Source organism: Coccinella septempunctata, chromosome 2 (assembly GCF_907165205.1).
Source record: "Coccinella septempunctata chromosome 2, icCocSept1.1, whole genome shotgun sequence".
In the NCBI taxonomy this organism is placed as follows: Eukaryota; Metazoa; Arthropoda; class Insecta; order Coleoptera; family Coccinellidae; genus Coccinella; species Coccinella septempunctata.
Genome location: NC_058190.1, coordinates 10663929 through 10682760, shown reverse-complemented (window position 1 = coordinate 10682760; position 18832 = coordinate 10663929). Strand labels below are relative to the sequence as shown.

The following is an 18832-nucleotide window of genomic DNA, read 5'->3' as shown; positions in this document are numbered from 1 at the left end:
AAAAGAATAGTAAGTACTCTTTCGAATCCTTCGATGGTGTTGAAATATCTGCAGATTCGTTTGTAAAACGAAAATTTAAGTGTAAATCTCAAATATTCGATAACAGCTGACATTTGCCAAAATAGTCCAGTTCATTTTTTTGGATTCGTTGATCGATCGGGATCACAGAATACTGTAAACTGTGATCGATATCAAGACAGAACAAAATAAAACGAGACAGTATCATTAGACTTTCTCTGATAGAAGAAGGATAGAACATGGTGACGCCGCCACGAAACGAATCTCTTATTTTCGATTTAGTCTAATGTCATTCCATTCAAAAGTTGACGAGTGCATACACCATGTTTTTAGACATCTTAGTTGAAGGTTTAAGGAACCTACTTGATACATTTTCGGAAAATTTGTCATCCTTGAAAAACTTAGGTTTGCCTGTTGATCAGTGGGACTTTATACTTTTCCATATGATGATTCAAAAATTAGATAATGCTACGATTAAACGTTTCGAATTGCAAGAATGCTCTTCAGATATTCCATCATTCACAAATTTACATAATTTTCTTCTAAATCAGTGCACCGCTCTAGAATCTGCAGCTCTTTCCACCTCAACTAAACCCAAATACAGTCCACTTTCTCAAACTCAAACTAAACAAAAAAATCTTTCTTCAAATAAATCAACTTCTATTTTCCTTGCTCAATCTAATAATACGCCTTCAAAAATAAAATGTAATTATTGCAATTCATCGCATAGTATTTATAAATGCTATTCATTTCTGTCCAAAATGCCAACTGAAAGATTGAAGATCGCCCAAAGTAACAATTGGTGTGTAAATTGTTTGCATTCGGCACATGACATTTCGAAATGCGCTTCTAAATCCTGTTGTCGTTCTTGCTCTAGGAGACACCATTCTTTGCTACATATCGATTCCGATGAAAAGGAAAAACAAACTTTACCATCTTCAGAAAATAATTCATGTAGTTCTGCTCAGATTTTCACTACCACGGCATCTTCGATTACCTCTAATGTTCTTCTCGCTACAGCTCAAGTAGAAATTCTCGATGCCTGGGGAAATTATAAAACTGTGAGAGTTCTTTTAGACAGTGGTTCCCAAACTAATATCATCACTAGAAAGTGCGTTGCTTCACTTGGACTTCCATTATCCAAATCATTTTTATGCATTAAAGGAATAGGGGAAAGATCATCTCCATCATCTTCTACTGTCACTTGCACAATCCGTCCCCGAGAAATTACGCATCCAATCTTTACTTTCGATGCTGTCGTGATCCCAAAAATTTGTTCAGATTTGCCAAATTTCACAACCAAATTTTCATCATATGAATCATTGAAGTTGGCAGATCCTAATTTCAATAAACCTGGTAGTGTTGACATACTACTAGGAGCAGAAATATTTCCTTCTTTACTTCTTGATGGTCGACAGGATGGTGGGGTAGGAGAACCTTGAGCGCTCGAAACTGTTTTCGGTTGGGTCTTGACGGGCAGAACTCATTCTTCTTGTAATGTAGTGAATTCATTGCATGTAACCCTAGATTCATCTCTGAACGCAACTTTAAAGGCATTTCGGGAACTCGAAGACCTTCCAATTTCGGCATCGGAATCACATTCTTCCGATGAGATTCTCTGTGAAGAGATTTTCAAGAAAGATATCTCTCGAGATAGTATAACGGGTCGTTTTAGTGTCTCACTTCCCTTCAAGCAGTCTATTCCCGATTCATTTGGCGACACTTATTCATTGGCATTGCGTCGTTTCTTGTTGGTGGAGAGACGACTCGATAAAGATTTCTCTCTCCGGCAACAATATAATGACTTCATGCATGATTATTTAGAATCTAATCATATGACGTTGGTAGAGTCGAAGCCTTCTGATGAATCTTCTTATTTCATTCCACGCCATTGCGTTCTCAAACCCGATAGCACTTCCACTAAACTCAGGGTTGTGTTTGATGCTTCAGCGAAGGTTGCTGGTCACTCGTCCTTGAATGATTGTCTTCTTACAGGTCAAAAACTGCAGAAGGATATTGCCACTATTCTTCTCCGATTTCGTACGCATAAGTTTGTGTTCACGGCCGATATACGACAAATGTATCGCCAAATTCTGATTCACTCAGGTCATCGTAAATATCAGCGCATTCTCTGGAGATTTTCGCCCTCAGAGTCAATAAGGTGTTATGAGTTAAACACTGTTACTTATGGGTTGTCTTCAGCTCCTTTTCTGGCGCTTCGAACCTTGCGTAAGTTGGCTGCCGACGAGAAGGATAGCTATCCTTTAGCTTCTAGGATCCTAAATGAGGATATATACATCGATGATATTGTCTCGGGTTCCGACGATCTTCGAAAGGCTATAAATCTTCGAAATGACCTCATTTCTCTTTTGAATATAGGGCTTTGAACTGCGAAAATGGGCGAGTAATGAGCCAAAGCTTCTCGAAGGAATTCCAATGGAACACCAGCTGATGCAGTCCTTCTCATTCACTGATGGGGAATTTATGAAGATTCTAGGACTTTGCTGGAATCCCAATAGTGATACCTTTTCCTTTGCAGCATCGAAGATAGATTCAATTTGCACGAAACGTAGCATATTATCGCAACTTGCACGAATTTACGATCCTTTGGGTTTTTTAACTCCTTTTACTTTTTTCATGAAGCATCTCATTCAGGTTCTTTGGATTCAAGGTTTACAGTGGGACCAGACGCCTACTCCTGACGTCGTGCACTGTTGGAATCAATGTAAAGATGAACTATCTCATCTACAAGATCTACGTATTCCACGTTGCATTTTCCGACAATCACATATCAGATTAGAATTACATGGATTCGGCGATAGCAGTGAAAGAGGTTATGCAGCTGTAGTATATTTTCGTTTCATTTATTCATCAGGACAAATTGAAACTTTTCTCATCTGTGCGAAATCCAAGGTTGCTCCTATTAAGCGCATATCTCTTCCTCGTCTCGAGTTATGTGCTGCTCTATTGTTGGCCAAACTAATTTCATTTGTGGCCTCCACTTATCCATCTGTTAGATTTTCTGAACTATGCGCATGGTCTGACTCAACCGTTGCTCTGTCTTGGATCAAATCGTCGCCTCATAAGTGGAAATCTTTTGTGAGCAATCGAACAACTAAACTTCAAAATCTGGTTCCCCCCGAAAAATGGTTTCATGTTAAATCAGAGGATAACCCTGCTGACTTCGGCTCTCGCGGTTTAACTCCGTTCAGATTGGTAAATTGCACTAAGTGGTGGTCAGGACCGACTTGGTTAAGATCGAATCAAGTTCTTAGCACGCCATTTACCCATACTGAAGATTCTTCTCTCTGCTCGGAAGAAGAACGAAAAATTGTCTTGACAACATCGGTTCAGAAATCCTTGACTGACGACCTAATATCACAGTTTTCATCTCTTTCGAAAATTCAAAGGATTTTAGCATACATTCTGAGGTTCTGCTTCAATGCTCGAAATTCTTCATCGCATCGCCACGGCATGTTAACTATTTCGGAGTTAACACATGCCTTACTATTTCTTGTAAAGCAAGTTCAGGTGGATATTTTCACTGTGGAAATCGATCATCTTCGAAAAGGCAAACTTTTGTCAAAACCTTTCAGGAAACTGAATCCTTTCCTTGACTCGGATGATATTCTCAGGGTGGGCGGTCGAATTACTCTTTCAGGGCTCTCCTTTGAAAGCAAACACCCTGCTTTACTTCCTTGCCAACATCCTCTAACGGATTTTATAATTCGCCATTTCCACTTAAAACATTTGCACCCAGGTCACCAAGCATTGCAGTATCTTATTTGTCAGCAATTTTGGATACTTTCATCGAGACGAGCTATACATCACGTGCTCTCAAAATGTAATACTTGCTTCCGTTCAAATCCTAAACCCGTTCAACCGTTTATGGGAGACTTGCCTTCTAGCGGTTTGAACCAGGTAAAGCCATTTCAATGTGTTGGTGTTGATTTTGGTGGTCCTTTCCTTATCACTATGTCAAGATCACGAGGTACTAAATATACAAAAGCATACGTCTGCCTTTTCATTTGTCTAGCCGTTAAGGCAATACACCTAGAATTGGTTTCTGACCTTTCCTCCGAAGCTTTCCTGGCAGCTTTACGACGCTTTATAGCCCGCAGAGGGCGGTGTAATAAGATCTTTAGTGACGGTGGTACAAATTTTCGTGGAGCCTACGGCCCTTTACGTACTTCTTCTCGATTGACGAAGGACGGAACACAGTGAAAATTACCATCTGAATTTCGTCGATTTTTCTAAATTCCGATTCCGTTTTTTTCTTAAATAGTGCTTTCAAAGATAGTGCTCTCAAAAGGACTTCGAAAGATAGCAGGAAGTGCCAGATCCCCATTTTCTGGTGTTCATCCCAACAAGGTAGGTCGAGTGCTTCTAGCGTATCTTTATATTTTCTATTTTTCATCTTTTTCTCTCATATTCTCTGAGCTATCGTAACAAAACAAATAAATGAGAAATGTTATTTCTCTATTGTATCCCAATATTTTCATTGAACATATAGAAGGCTCCCTACTCATCTTCATCATTCATGACATCAACATTATATTCTTCCTTCCATTCATCATTATTTGCATAGCAAAAGTTGTGCAACACACAGCAAGCTGTTATAATTTTGGAAGCTTTTATTGGGCTTATATGTTTTTCCCTCCTTTCATATATTATAATTGCCCGAAATTATAATTTCTACTTGGGAAGAGTACTTTTGCTGCCAATAATGCACTTTCTTCAGCATCATTCAGAACATATAAATATTTTTGAAATAATGAATCCATTTTGGGCAAACAAATTGAAAATTCAATCAAAGAGGAACTCATTTCGAATCGCTGTCTAATGACAAAGACAGATGATCAACCATCAGCGATATTCTATTTTAGCGACAACAAAATTAATGACGTCACGCTTAAAGACGCTTAATCGCCAAAATATGGCTTAAGTATGCATCACGATTAGAGGATATTTTTCTCTGGGGCTTGTTTTACTCATCTGATATAACAAACTTCTCTAATCCACAAGTATTTCTAGAAGAACTCAAATTCTTGGAATCTGTAAGAATAATGATAGGAAACATGAAAATCCGTTCTCTGATGATTCTTATTTTGGGGGATAATTTAGGTATAAATTCGGTTATCGGACTGCAGGAAAGTTTTTCAGCAAATTACTTCTGTAGAGTTTGTTTTTCTTACAAAAATGAAACAAGAAGTATGGTTGCGGAAGATTTGTCCACTTTGAGAAATTCTGAAAACTATGGGGAACACTTCAGAAACGGAAGTCATAGAATAAAAAGTGAATGCATTTGGAATGAATTACCTTATTTTCATAACACTTATAGATATCTATTTTGACGTAATGCTTGATTTATATGAAGGTATCTGGCGATATAACTATCTGAAAATTTTGAAAATTTTCATAAATATTAGGAGAATTTTTACCTTGAAAACTTTTAATAATCGTATAATATTTTTCAATCATACCTTCAGTGACATAGGCAACAGAATTCCACCAATTACAGAGTCGCAAATAGACAATGATCAGTTCATTGTCTATTTGCGACTTATTATGTCTGCTGTTGAAATGAATCCATTCTTGACATATTTTACATTTATCATTGGGGATTTGATCGACTCTGAAGATGAGGCATAGAATTTTTATCTCCTCCTTCATGAAATTGTCCATATTTCGACGAAACCTGGAGTCAATGAGAGTGAGCTTATACTCTAACAATATTTGATATCTAAACATCACAAAGCTTACTTACATTCACAAATTTGGTGTCATTTAACACAACAACATTTCACTTTTTGACTCCCTATTCTAAGATTATGAGGTTAATAGGACCACTTTCGAAGGTGTCATCAATTAGGTTTTCACAAAATTCTCAAATCGAATTCTAACGTCATATCTTGATGCATAAATTTGCCTTATTCTCTGAGTATTAAATTGCAACTATAACCAGCTATCGATTCATGCTGAAAAAAGGATTGTTGATGTATGTTGAAATGGGCAAGATATCCCAAGTTAAGTACACTAACATGAAGCAAAACTCAAAAAATGCAGAACATTTTTCCGAAGTTTTCTAGAAAACAATGGATTACATTGCAGAAAAGGGGTTATACTGCAGATAAGCCGGAATGAGCACGGAGAACCTGTTTTTGTACTTATTGAGAGCATTTTATCACATGATAATTCAAATATCAAATATTTATAATATATGAGAAAGATGTGAAACCATATCCTTCACTCTACTCATAAGTAGAGGATATTAATACATTCTATTTTCGAAGAAAATACATCAATTGGTCTAAGGCGATATATGTTTTATTATATAAATGTTTATTGTAGTTACACAATAAAAAACTAATAAAAATACAATGTTTCATTCCCAACAATCATCCTCAATCGAAATAGTTTTTTCGTGACAAATAATGTTTTAATTTTGATCATTCACAAACATATGTTTAATACAGACATATATGTTTCAAATTCATAAATAACAAATTTTAATTTTTGCAAAATGACGTTTTCATAATGGAAAATATTCAAATATTCATCTGCAATATTTGCATTATTTTTTCATTTATTCGTAAATAATTGATAAACATTTTTGATAAGTAAAATCAACTGAAAAGAAGTAAATATTGATTAGTGATAAATATGAAGAGTATTGCATAAATATATTCTCCCTAAATAAAACATATTTGACTTTAGTCGATAGAAATTCGTATGAATTTCAGACAAAAAATTCTAAGTTTTCAAACATAGGAATTTATCAATAAGTAAATTGGTTTGTTGAAAAATATTTCAGTACTCCTTATTAATCGTTGTTCGCGCCGATTCCTTCAGAATCGGGTGAACACTTTCTCATTAGTTTGAGTATTTAAATATGGGTTTTTTATGATGTACACACACATGCTTGCGACTTGCAAATATGTTTAAGTTGAGTTAGCATTTGAAAGCCACATTGCTCTTGATTATTGTTCATAGAAAATCTCACCGTATTATCACAATTTTAGTAATTATCGGAAAGTTTTGAATTGTGAAACCTTGTGGAGAATTTGGACTTGCTGCAGTGTCTGAGAACAAGCTACCTCCTCTACTTGCAAGGCAGGATTCAATTGGACCCTTAGCACGCCGCCGGCTATATACTGAATACCGTAAGTCATACAATAGATAGTCCACTTACTTTAGTCGCTTTTATGTTTGAGCTCTCATCCAAGTTATATGATCAAGAGAATATATAACTAAGTGTTTATACAATCATTGTTTTCTTGGATATACTCTTTATTTATTTGCAAATAATGAATAAAATATTATTGACAAATCAATTCAATTATCATGAACTATATTGAAAATTTCAATGTATAAACAATATATAAATAATAAATAAATATATTTTCATACTGAATAAACCTGATTATTTTTCATGCAATAAAGAATGCATTTATGACGAATAGGGTTTTTCTGCGCCGTATTTCAATCCAGGATTTACTTAATGTTAATAAGCTTTATATAATATAAATTAACTCTGCGCTCAGTGAAGCACTAGTTTGGTAGCGAAGTGTACCGTTGTTTAAACGTCATTAATCTTGAAACTAACTCAATTTTTTTCAACATCTTCTGTGCCTAGATTCATCTCCCTGCTGAAGAGATCTTGATTATTTTTTTCAAGATACAAGCGAGTTTGGGAACCTAGGATCACAAATGCATGGCGACGTTGAAAAAAGTGTGGTTTCATTAATTTTGCACTTGTTTTAAGGCTAAAGTTTCGTACCAGTTTCTTACCGAAATGTACCGTTGAAATTTCATACCTCTAACTGAAATTACGAAAATATGGGACTGAAGATATGCTAACCCCCCACTTTTAAATTCAGAAAGTTTATTATATGGGATTTTTCACTATAGATACTACTGATACCAAAAAAAAATTAGGCGAAATGCAACTGGCAGCTGTTAGCCCTTGAAGAGCTTGGTCGTGGATAAGGAAAATTCTGTAATTCAAATTAAATAAATGGGTGCCACCAGATCCTTGTTTCAAATCCTTTCAATGTATAGAATGAGGGTAAAATACATAGAAATCTGGAAACTGCAGTTTGAAAAATAAATTCAGTATATCATTTTGAGTGGAACTGCATCATCTGAAGACTGTATATTTTAACAACTATATTATCTGAAATCCCTATTTTCTATTTTCTTCATTTAAATTAAAGAACACGAATTTTTATCAACGGTAAATTTCGGTACGAAAGTGTTACAGCTTGTTTCGGAAACCGAAATCTCATTATTTTGAAAACGTGTCTCCGGCCCGCCCCAATTTGAAACCCTCCGAAGACCCTTCAATCTTAGGAAAAAATTATGTTTCTTGACGGTACATTTCGGTACAAAACTTTGAAAGAAAAAAATTTGCAATTTGAAAGGGATGGGGTGAGGATGCCTATAATTCCCCCGAACTGAACTCCGTATTTTCTTCATTTTAATTAGGGTACAAAACTAATTTTCAACGGTACATTTCGCTACAAAACTAATACACATGTTACAGCTTTTTTTCGAAACCGAAATCTCATTATTTTGAAAAGTTGTCTTCAGCTTTCAGAAATGATAAAGGGCAAATAAATAAATATTTTTTATTCATAAACTAGTGTCCGAAAACGTCTTGGTGTCAAGACAACTAAAAATATTCAAAAATGAATCTCTATCCAACATGAAAGAGTCTCTTCTTACTAAATTGAAGCAGGAACATCAGCAGTAGGCACAAATCTTACAACATTAAATGTTATAAAAAATTTTCGAAGTAACGATCACCATTTTCGATACGTAAGTTGTAACGATGTGCAACTGACCGCCGAATTCTTCGAAACAGCTGCGGACGTTCACAAAAATCATAAAACGCTAAAATAATTCGAGCCCATAACTAATAGTTGTTTTTGACAGGTTGCTCTGATTCAATTTTTCAATTTAGGAAGTAACTAACTAAAATCTTTCCTGTTGTAAAAACTGAGATTGTTTTTTAAGACCTCCAATTTTCCTTGACACCGAGACGAAACACATTTTACATCAAATTCTCAAGAAGCGATATTTTCCTCAGAATTTACACTAAATGCACTTTCACACAAGCCTATCGGCAAAAGTGACACACCTTGTATCAATATTTCATGTACCATTGAATATAACGAATAATGCAGAAGTACATATATTGAAATCATTTAATTTCTCAGAAACAAATCCTGCTCCATCTTATTCCACATATTTTGAGGCTTTTTCACATAACCAAAAAAATACTTCCTTAATTCATTTTTGGATAAAATTTTTTCCAATAATCGAAACAGATGGAATAAGCATTCATCATTTGAGAGGATTTATTGAAAATTGGCAGGAATGAAAACGTAGGTAGGTATAGTGAAGCAAAAAAAGGAGGGCAATAAATGAGAAGAGGAATGATAATTTGTTTTTGAAAATACTCTTTCTGTGAAATACTTTCACTCTTCAAAGCAAATATGCTACAGCTTTCTTTATTACAAAAGCAAAGAAATTAACGCCGACATTTCTATGAACAATAAAAGTTCTCATGCATTTTTATTCTTTTATTATTTCTGATCTATTCTGTGTCACCTCAGATGCAGCTCCCTCTCTACAATTTATTCAGAGTAAACTATATTTTTATTATAATTTTTTTTCATTTATAAAATCCTATATTTCAGTACTATCTCTTGTGGCAATTCGAAAAAAAGTCTTCAAGATGAATATTCGAGAATGAGAATTTCATTGGAAGCTTGCTTCCGAACTTGGTGAGTATTCTTTCTGAAATAGGGGAGATGTAAAAGGAACCCCAAAATTGGTATATTCAAGTGAAATAAGTATAAGCTGCAGAGCATTCCTAAAGATCCTGTCCTGAGAAATTCGATTAATTCAATATGGATCAACGATAAACGCATTATTCGGAGATTCACAGTTCTCTTTATTATGAATTGAAAATTCCCGATATTCAATGATACATATAGAATACTGATATGAAGTGGGCCAGTATTGCCAATACACTTCTTTGAAAAAATATTGAGTGCAAATCAGGGGAAAATTTCGCTTCTTGAAAATTCAATATACAAGATGTGTAATAAAAAATATACTTTTTTCACTCGGTCCTGTGTTATCAACAGGTCATTATGAGCGAATATAAGTCATTTTCCTGTAGTCATTTCCAGAAATTTTCATGAAAATTCATCGAGAAGCTCAAAAGTTATAAGTATTGGAGGTTTTTGATAAAATACGAAATACATTCTGTAGGAATCTCTTAAACGAATATAGTTAGGACATATTTCGAATACTAAATACTGTATAAAACCTTTGAATATTCAATCCATTAATACTCAATGATACAACTGAAATCTGAACAATCAAATTTCATGCAGAATCGTCACAATCTGTAAAAGTTTGGCATTTGATGATCGTTCCTCCATTTCTTAGAAGCCAATTTTACTGAGAATTTCGCATAGTCCAACTGAATCAATTCTGTCTTGAATTTTGGATTTCTTAAATCTGTGGACTACCTGGTCTTCTCACTTCACTGAATGAATTATACCCTGCCTAAACTTTCGAAGGTTAGGAGACATTGTGGTGTAGTTAGTGTGGAACCTAAAAATTCAAACAATTCCTGGAATGAACCTTTCTTGGAATTAGGTGGGAAGGCACAATAGATCCAAGAATTTTTCACTGGTATTTCGGATAACATAATGATTCTCATGACGTTGCACGGATATCCGTTCTTCCAGAATTACTTTTCGAAGGAAATGATAATTTGTTCGATAAAATTGTACTTCGTATCTCAAGAGAAGTTTTAAAATCTCTGCGATCTCCAAAGACGCAAGATAGGAGAATCTCAGAGTAGCTGTAACAATCTTGTTAGATAGAACTGGAAGTAAAAAAAATAAAATTGTTTGCAAACAGAAGTCCTAACTCTTCAATTCCGATATACAGGGTGTCCAAATTACAGAATTAGATGTTCAGAGTTCGGAAAAAATGTAGACGGAGAAGAATTGCCTGTATCGACAACAATGGTACTATGACCATTATGGCAAATAAATTTCCTCAAATTTCAGAGTATTAATTTTCCATTAAAAATAGAAACTGTTGAAATGTTCAAGGCCAATTATCTCAAAAATGGTCTAGAATTTTAATTCTAGAACTGTCGGCAATGATTTATTTAATACGGACAATAATAATGAATAATCTGAATAAGCTGAACAAATTTCGGGAATATAATTCCTTCTACCCATTGAACTGTATAAGACCTAAAGTTTTTGAGAGTTCAATGCTTAGTCAGAGACGATGCCTATTGGCAAAGACGTTCGAGTCAGTGGCGGCCCGTCAGGGACGGCAGGGTCGGCAGTGCCGACCCAAAATTTCGCGAGCAGCAAAAATGTGAATTCTCACTTGTGTAAAATAATAATGTATTAGAAATTCTCCAAACATTACATAGCTCTCAATAAATTTTATAAAAATATTAAGTATATGATATCTGATATCAATGGAATATGGAACTCTTTGAAATACGCTGTTTCAATTTAAATCCTACTCGGTCCGTAGACAAAATACGCTATCTCCAATCGAGCTATGAAGACAGCGCCGCAGATGCCTTCTCTAGCGACCGAGTGACCGACCGTTCGTTCTGTTCATTCTAGTATGGCATGCCGGATCTAGATTGTAAACATATCGAAGGAGCGCTAATATCAATGAGTTAAATTGCTTCAAACTTGAATAATTTTTGTTGGAATTTCATTCGGATAAAAATTAAAATTCGATAAGCCTCTTATTTAATGTTTTTTCCGCCAATATCCGATAGTTTCAGTTTCACATAACAAATTACAAGAGATCGCTGTTATTTAAAAAGAATTTTTATCGAATTTGTTAATTTTTATAAACGTGAGTGCTGAATATATAATACTAATGAAATTCCGACAATTTTTTAAGACCTTTTCAGAGAATAAAGACCAAAACTATGATGAAAGTTGATATTGTTGGCTCAATACTTCGCGCGGTGTAGGACATATAGGTCCGGCAGGCAGCGACCCTGCCGACCCTAGAATGCCTCTCTTCGGTAACTCGAAGAATGATCGTTCGGGATATCTCGATTCTATCGTTTGCGCTCGAGGTGATGTTAATTTCTCGCAAATCTCAATTTCGTTAGAATGCACTTTTGTTTGATTTTCCAATTTTATTTTATGGTTCTTATTTTCATATATGTTCCGAAATTATGTTTATTTTTCAAGTGGTATGCAGGGCTAAAATAGTTATTTCTCAATCATTTTTTATTTTCCGGATAATCTTCAGAGATTATTGAAACAGAAACAAAAACAAAAATTTTGGCGAAACTCCACTACGAAAAACTAACGCACCCAGTGCAGTACCCCATGGTGATGTGGAAACCTGCATAATACATAGGTATGGAAATATTTGAAAAAATATATATATATATATATATATATATCTGCCGACCCACGATAAATATGCTCGAGCCGCCACTGGTTCGAGTTCTATTGTTAATCGATTGCGGGCCAGTAAAACCAGCAATATCGGAATTGGCCCTTATACCTGCCTCAGCTACAAACCTTGAAAATCTCATAGCACGTAGCCCACTCTGAAATTAGTCACAGTTAACGATTTCTGTGAAGTCACATAAACCGTAGTATTGTTGGCGAAAAAGATGAAGAAAAGAAGAAGAAGAAGAAGAGTAAAAATCAATGGAATTCCCACCACCACCACCACCAACGGTATGAAATGAGTATTCAAGTAATATGCGACTCTAGTCTCATTATTCAGATATATAAAGTTAGTGTTGCTTCCAAAATGTTCCTTGGTATCGAAATTTTTTTTTTCAAGTTGTTGATTGTTGTAGTTTTTGTCAATGTGGTAAGTTCAAATCACTTTAATTTGACGTTCAAAATAAAACTCAAAATATAACATATTTATTCATTTCCTTATAACACTTTGATAATGAAAAATGCACAATTTATTGAAAGATGTTGATAAGTGATGCCCACCAGACCAATGAGATGAGACTCAACTGAAGTATCGTCTCTTCTCGAGTCTCGTTCGATGTGCGACGTTTTGTGATAGTGGTATATGGAATATGTAAAATCTTTCGATAATTATAACGCATAGTCTAGTTAATGTACCGGGTTATTTTTTCCAATTATTTGCCTTGGGGAGATGATAATTATAATAGTGATTTGAATCAAATTATGACCATGGGATCAAGTCTTACTCAATGAAATATTACTGTGAAAAAAAAACGAAGTTAAGTTTTTTCCGTATATTGCTGATAATTTAAGCATTTAATTCTCATTGTCATTAAAATTAGTACAGAGGTATTACTTTGAGAAAGTAGTCCTATTTTATATTATAAAAATTTAGTTATAGCGGTCGCGACAACATATATGTTTTCTGATGATGACATAAAATGGTACCTATTCTTGACGGAATTTCTTTGTTATTTTGATAAGATGTAGAAATCATTCGTTCACAATATTGGTGATATTGTCTCAGAACAATTTTATTTAGTTCATTAGAAGCATGCTTTCGGATGTTGCTGTGTTGCTAAATGTTATTTCTTCGGGTGAATTATAATTGCTTTGACATTATAATCAATTTTTCGTTCCACCTTAACATCCTGTTTTATTTTCCCACAGCAAAAGATTTTCGATGCATGCTTGGTACTACCGCTTCATTTCGATCACTAGTATATGTTCCAATAGTAATGAATCACCATGTATATTATCATTGAATGTTAACTAACAATGTTTCCCTGGGAAATTGTCAACAAATGGAGAATTGTCTTATTCCAATAATTTAATTTAATGTAGGACGACAATACAGGGGGTTTTGCTACAAAACGCTAGATCCCAACTGGTTAAATCGCATTATTATTTGTTTAGGCCACAGCTGCTCCACTTTACGATCTATTCAGTTTTTTCACAGTGAACCCACAAACGAATGGAATATTCAAGAAATATGTTGAATCGTTAGCTTGTACTTGGTAAAGATATTGATAGGTGTGAAATGATGTATTCCAAGTATTTTCAATTTTTTAATATTAGGTAAAGCGCTTTCGGCTTATGACAGCCATCTTCAGTACTTCTACAAAAATTAACAAGTCGATAAAATATCATGATGTGTTGATAGAACTTTGTACTCACTTGTCAAATCAAAATAAAAAGGAAATGGACAGTCATTCGACCAAATCGACAAATAACAAATGCCACGGAAAATTTCACTCTCAAACAACAATAAAATATCAATAATATCACTAATATAAAAGTACTAAGGTGGTAATAAGTACGTGACTGAAACTGATCAAAAATATCAGGTTAGATCATAGAACACAACAAACAGAATAATAAATCATGACATAGAGAACAATCAATAAAAGAATAACATAAACATCTAAAGCAGATACAACCATATGCATCCTGATACATCTGTTCATCGAATGAAAATAAGGTTAAATATCAGCTCACAAGGAAACTTGCTTATAACAAACAAACAAATAAATATCAGCTCACAAGGAAACTTGCTTATAACAAACAAACAAATAAATATGTTTGTTATAAGCAAGTTTCCTTGTGAGCTGATATTTAACCTTGTTTTTATTCGATGAACAGATGTATAAGGATGCATATGGTTGTATCTGCTTTTGATGTTTATGTTATTCTTTTATTGATTGTTCTCTATGTCATGATTTATTATTCTGTTTGTTGTGTTCTATGATCTAACCTGATATTTTTGATCAGTTTCAGTCACGTACTTATTACCACCTTAGTACTTTTATATTAGTGATATTATTGATATTTTATAGTTGTTTGAGAGTGAAATTTTCCGTGGTATTTGTTATTTGTCGATTTGGTCGAATGACTGCACTATAATATTTTCTCCATAGAATTATCGAATGTTTCCCATTTTTTTATTCAAAGTAATAGTTATCGTGAAAGTTTTCAAAATCTCATTGTGGGGAAAGTTCAATCGATTAATTTTGTAGAAATTCGCAAGATTATAAATATGAAGAAAGCACCTTTTAAATTTATACTATTTTGATTTTCAATATTATATTCTGTACCATGGCCAATATACGAATGGAAAAATTATACGAATGTGTATTACCTGTGTAACAAAAAAAGCCAAAAGGTATTCGGTTTCTTCTCACTTGAATATAATAAAATATTATTTATTATACAGTAATTGAATAACTGAACTAAGATTGGATGATATATTTCGTGCTCTCAGGACCTCATTCATGTACAAAAACTTCCCAATAACTTTATTTCGGAATTGTTGAGTATCATAGCAAAGAGTAATACAAAAAAAATCTAATAACACATTACTTGAACATCAAAGAGGAAAGGAAAGATGAAGGAATATTTTTTAAATAATCGCTCAATATTTTTGTTCGTTTCGTTTCTTATTTAGTTGTACGTGCTACGTGAACCAACCCTGAACTGTTACGTTTTTCAGTTAAGAGGGGCCTACACCGTTTCAGTGCTCAGTTCAAAATGCAGAAAGGTATTTTTTACGTCAGAACCACTTATTTATAAGGGGTTTTCATAAGTTTTCAATTCAATCAGTTCGTCATCTCGGAAAGCAAAAAATACTTTTGTTCGTCAAAAGGAAAATTTTTTTCATTGAAGAACGAATGTTTATTCATGTTACTCACTTTCCAAGATGAAATAATTTATTCAATGAATTTCCACAGAGAATAATCCCTCGAGAAGTCTCGCCAATGGCTACAATTCGAAATCTGCTGAAATTGAAAAAGACGTTCGGTGCCGCCATATTTTCGACGAAAGTTTCAACTATTGTAATATTCGCAACTTCTACTTATCGTTCAAGGGTTCTGGCACAACCAATAATCTGGTAGTCCCCCTAACGGCTTATACGGAAGGCGAGATTATCTCGTGGTATAAACTCATCTTAATCTGGAATACTACAGCCACTAAAATTCCTCACAACCTACCTCATTAGTTAGATTATATAATAGATATATTCGTATCGATCTTCCCAAATGCAAAGATGAGCTCCTTACAATGAAGGTGCCTCTTCTTTCATTTCAAATTGACAAATGTAGAAAAATAATTTACTTATGATTTTCTCTAGCACATTTGCTACATTTTTTCGTTTCATTATATTTTTTGATGAATTTTTACTTCATTCGTGATCTTTTCTGTTATAGAAAACCCTACTTCATATTCAAGAAAGAGAGAGAAAACACCGTAGGCTTTACCTAGCTTTCAGAGCTTCAATCTCTGCTGGAAATGAGCGTGCAATGAGAAAGTTTCTGGAAATGGGAGCTAGTGTGCATGGTATCGACAAAAGGGGCTATACTTGTCTTCACCAAGCAGTATTATGTGGAAAATACACATTGATAAAACACCTGGTAGAGTACGGCGCTAATGTAGAGCAAAACAGCTTTTTTCCCATGCACAAGCCAATTCATTTGTGTGCTCGGGTGGATTATGAAGAAGACTGCTTAAAGGAACTCTTGAAATGTGGTGCGCAACCAAATGCCGTTGACTTCTTGAAAAATACTCTGCTACATGTAGTACTGATGTACGCGCCCTATAAGCGGCGTTATATTCAGAAACTTGTAACGAAGTACGGAATGGATCCAAAGGCGACGAATATAAGGGGAGACAACGCTCTCCACATTATAGTAGGTGCTGCAGCATGCACCCCGAGGGATATCTTGTTTCTGGCGAAGATATTCATGAAACGAGGGGTTGATATCAACAGTGTGAACATATTTGGTGAGACACCTTTACACGTAGCTTCCCGAAATGGACATCCGTCTGTAGTCGATTTTTTACTTCGCGAAGGTGCTGCAATGGGCATAAGGAGCAACACTGGATGGACGGCATTTGAACTATTGGTTGCTGAAGATTATCGGATGATGGACCCAATCGTTATCTTCCTCAAGCACTTCGCACTTAAAAAACGTTGTGGGGAAACTCTTGAAGACAGTGTTTCTCAAATCATCACATCCGATGTGAAGTTCCAAAAAATATATAGGAAATTCGAAAACGATTTGAACCGTCTCCAATCCACGCAGATAGTCGAAACACATCGGGTTACAGTCCATGATATTCTATGCTGCAAGAAAAGTGAGGTCGTCATTTATCTGAGAAGTGCTTGTGTTAGGGACAATATTGTAGCAAACAAGGATTCCACCTTTTTCTGGAGAGAAATAAGACATAGATTCTCGAAGATAATGAAAATTATTAGACTTGAGGAGGAATCCTGTAGATTGATACATCAAATTTCCTATGGTAGACTTCCGTATCCATGTCTTGAGCACATATCGAAATATTTGTCCGAAAGAGATGTTAAAGTATTGTCCTCATCATTAAGGACAAAGAATCGCAATCGAAGGATGTTCAAAAAAAAATATTTTTGAAAGCTGAAAAATAAGAATTATTTAGATGCATATGATATGAGGTGTTACGATCTGAATCGAACTAGCCAATTTGTCATCGCCAGGACCACGAAAAGGAGAAGGTTCAACCGAAGAAGAGTAGATGCTTGTAATAAATAGGAATATTGACGAGATATATATGCTTATAGAATATTGGGCTAGGAAATTCTTTCTCGGGTTCTCAACGTTCAAGATAATTGAAAATAAAGGTTTTGATGACAAGCGTATGAACGATAATTTTCCACTCGGAAGATAAGTGTCGAAGAAGTAGAGTTTCATGTCGGACATGAGGCCAATTTTAAGTTAAAAGGAAAACGGTTTAGTTTAGATAATAACTCGCCCGAAGGGGAATGATAAAAAGGAACCAAAAAAAAAGGAAGGGAGTTAGTGGGAAGTTAGAGGCGAAGAAAATATATGTCGGGAAGACGGAAGTAGAATCCGGGATTCGAATAGAGTAGATTTGGAAGTCCGAGAGTAGATTCGGCAGCTCGAGAAATTTAGAAGTATTTTTCGGAGTTAGGTCTCAAAAGGGGAGACGGGTACAAGCTATTCGGGGAATAGTGAAGAATTAGTACCGTGGTTAAAGTCAGTTCAGGGCGTAACATTGTTTTTATTTGTGGTATAGATCGGATATAGGATTTTAGGAATTTCGTATAGAGTCGAAACGAAGAGCGTTAATCGTTGACGACGGAAAAGTGCGGGAAGTGCGGTTAAGTGTAAAGAATTCGCCGTTCTGTGCGAGGAAAGTCTGGTGATCGAAAAGTTCACAAGCAGCCCCAGGCGAACGACGGTCGCTGGTCGCAGAAAAAGGTAGAAGGTTCCAATTTTTGTTTGTCCAGAGTCCTGAAAGCTCCTCTAAAATTCATCTGATTTTTGATCATATTCTTATTGTTGTTGTGAAATTGAGAAAAGAGAATTTTTAATCCAAGATTTTTATTGATGAAATTTTAATGATTATTGCTTTGCGCACTTTGCATGTGTGAAAGAAATTGAGATTATATTGTGGTCGTTATCGACCAAATACGTGCTTGTATTCAAATTTCTGCAATAGATTTATTCGTTAAATTCAACAGATTTTCATTTAAATTTTCTCCCCAGAAAATATAGAAAAACATCAAAGACCTGTCCTTCGCGCGACGGGCCGAATCCACCATTTTTGCCCTTAAAGGGGCCTTCAATTTTGTGTAGTTAACATCTTAAAAATAATCACCCCTTGTTCAGTGGAAAGCCGCTCTTCCATCGACTCCAGGTAAGGGGTGTTTTATTTCATGCTGACCTTACGGTTTCCGTTTCATTTGACCTCTTCTGAGCAAGACAACTCCTCCGATGGAAAACACTTGGATACATAACGCCAGT

At 34.9% G+C, this 18832-nt stretch overlaps 1 protein-coding gene across 1 annotated transcript; it reads left to right on the top strand.

The window, feature by feature from the left end:
• The first annotated feature begins 4229 nt into the window (after positions 1 to 4229).
• LOC123308015 (poly [ADP-ribose] polymerase tankyrase-1-like) lies at positions 4230 to 17578 on the top strand. The gene is made up of 2 exons (XM_044890534.1): positions 4230 to 4389; positions 16238 to 17578. The coding sequence occupies exon 2, from the start codon at positions 16331 to 16333 to the stop codon at positions 17456 to 17458; it is 1128 nt and encodes a 375-aa protein (XP_044746469.1). The 5' UTR covers positions 4230 to 4389; positions 16238 to 16330; the 3' UTR covers positions 17459 to 17578.
• Positions 17579 to 18832: the final 1254 nt, after the last annotated feature.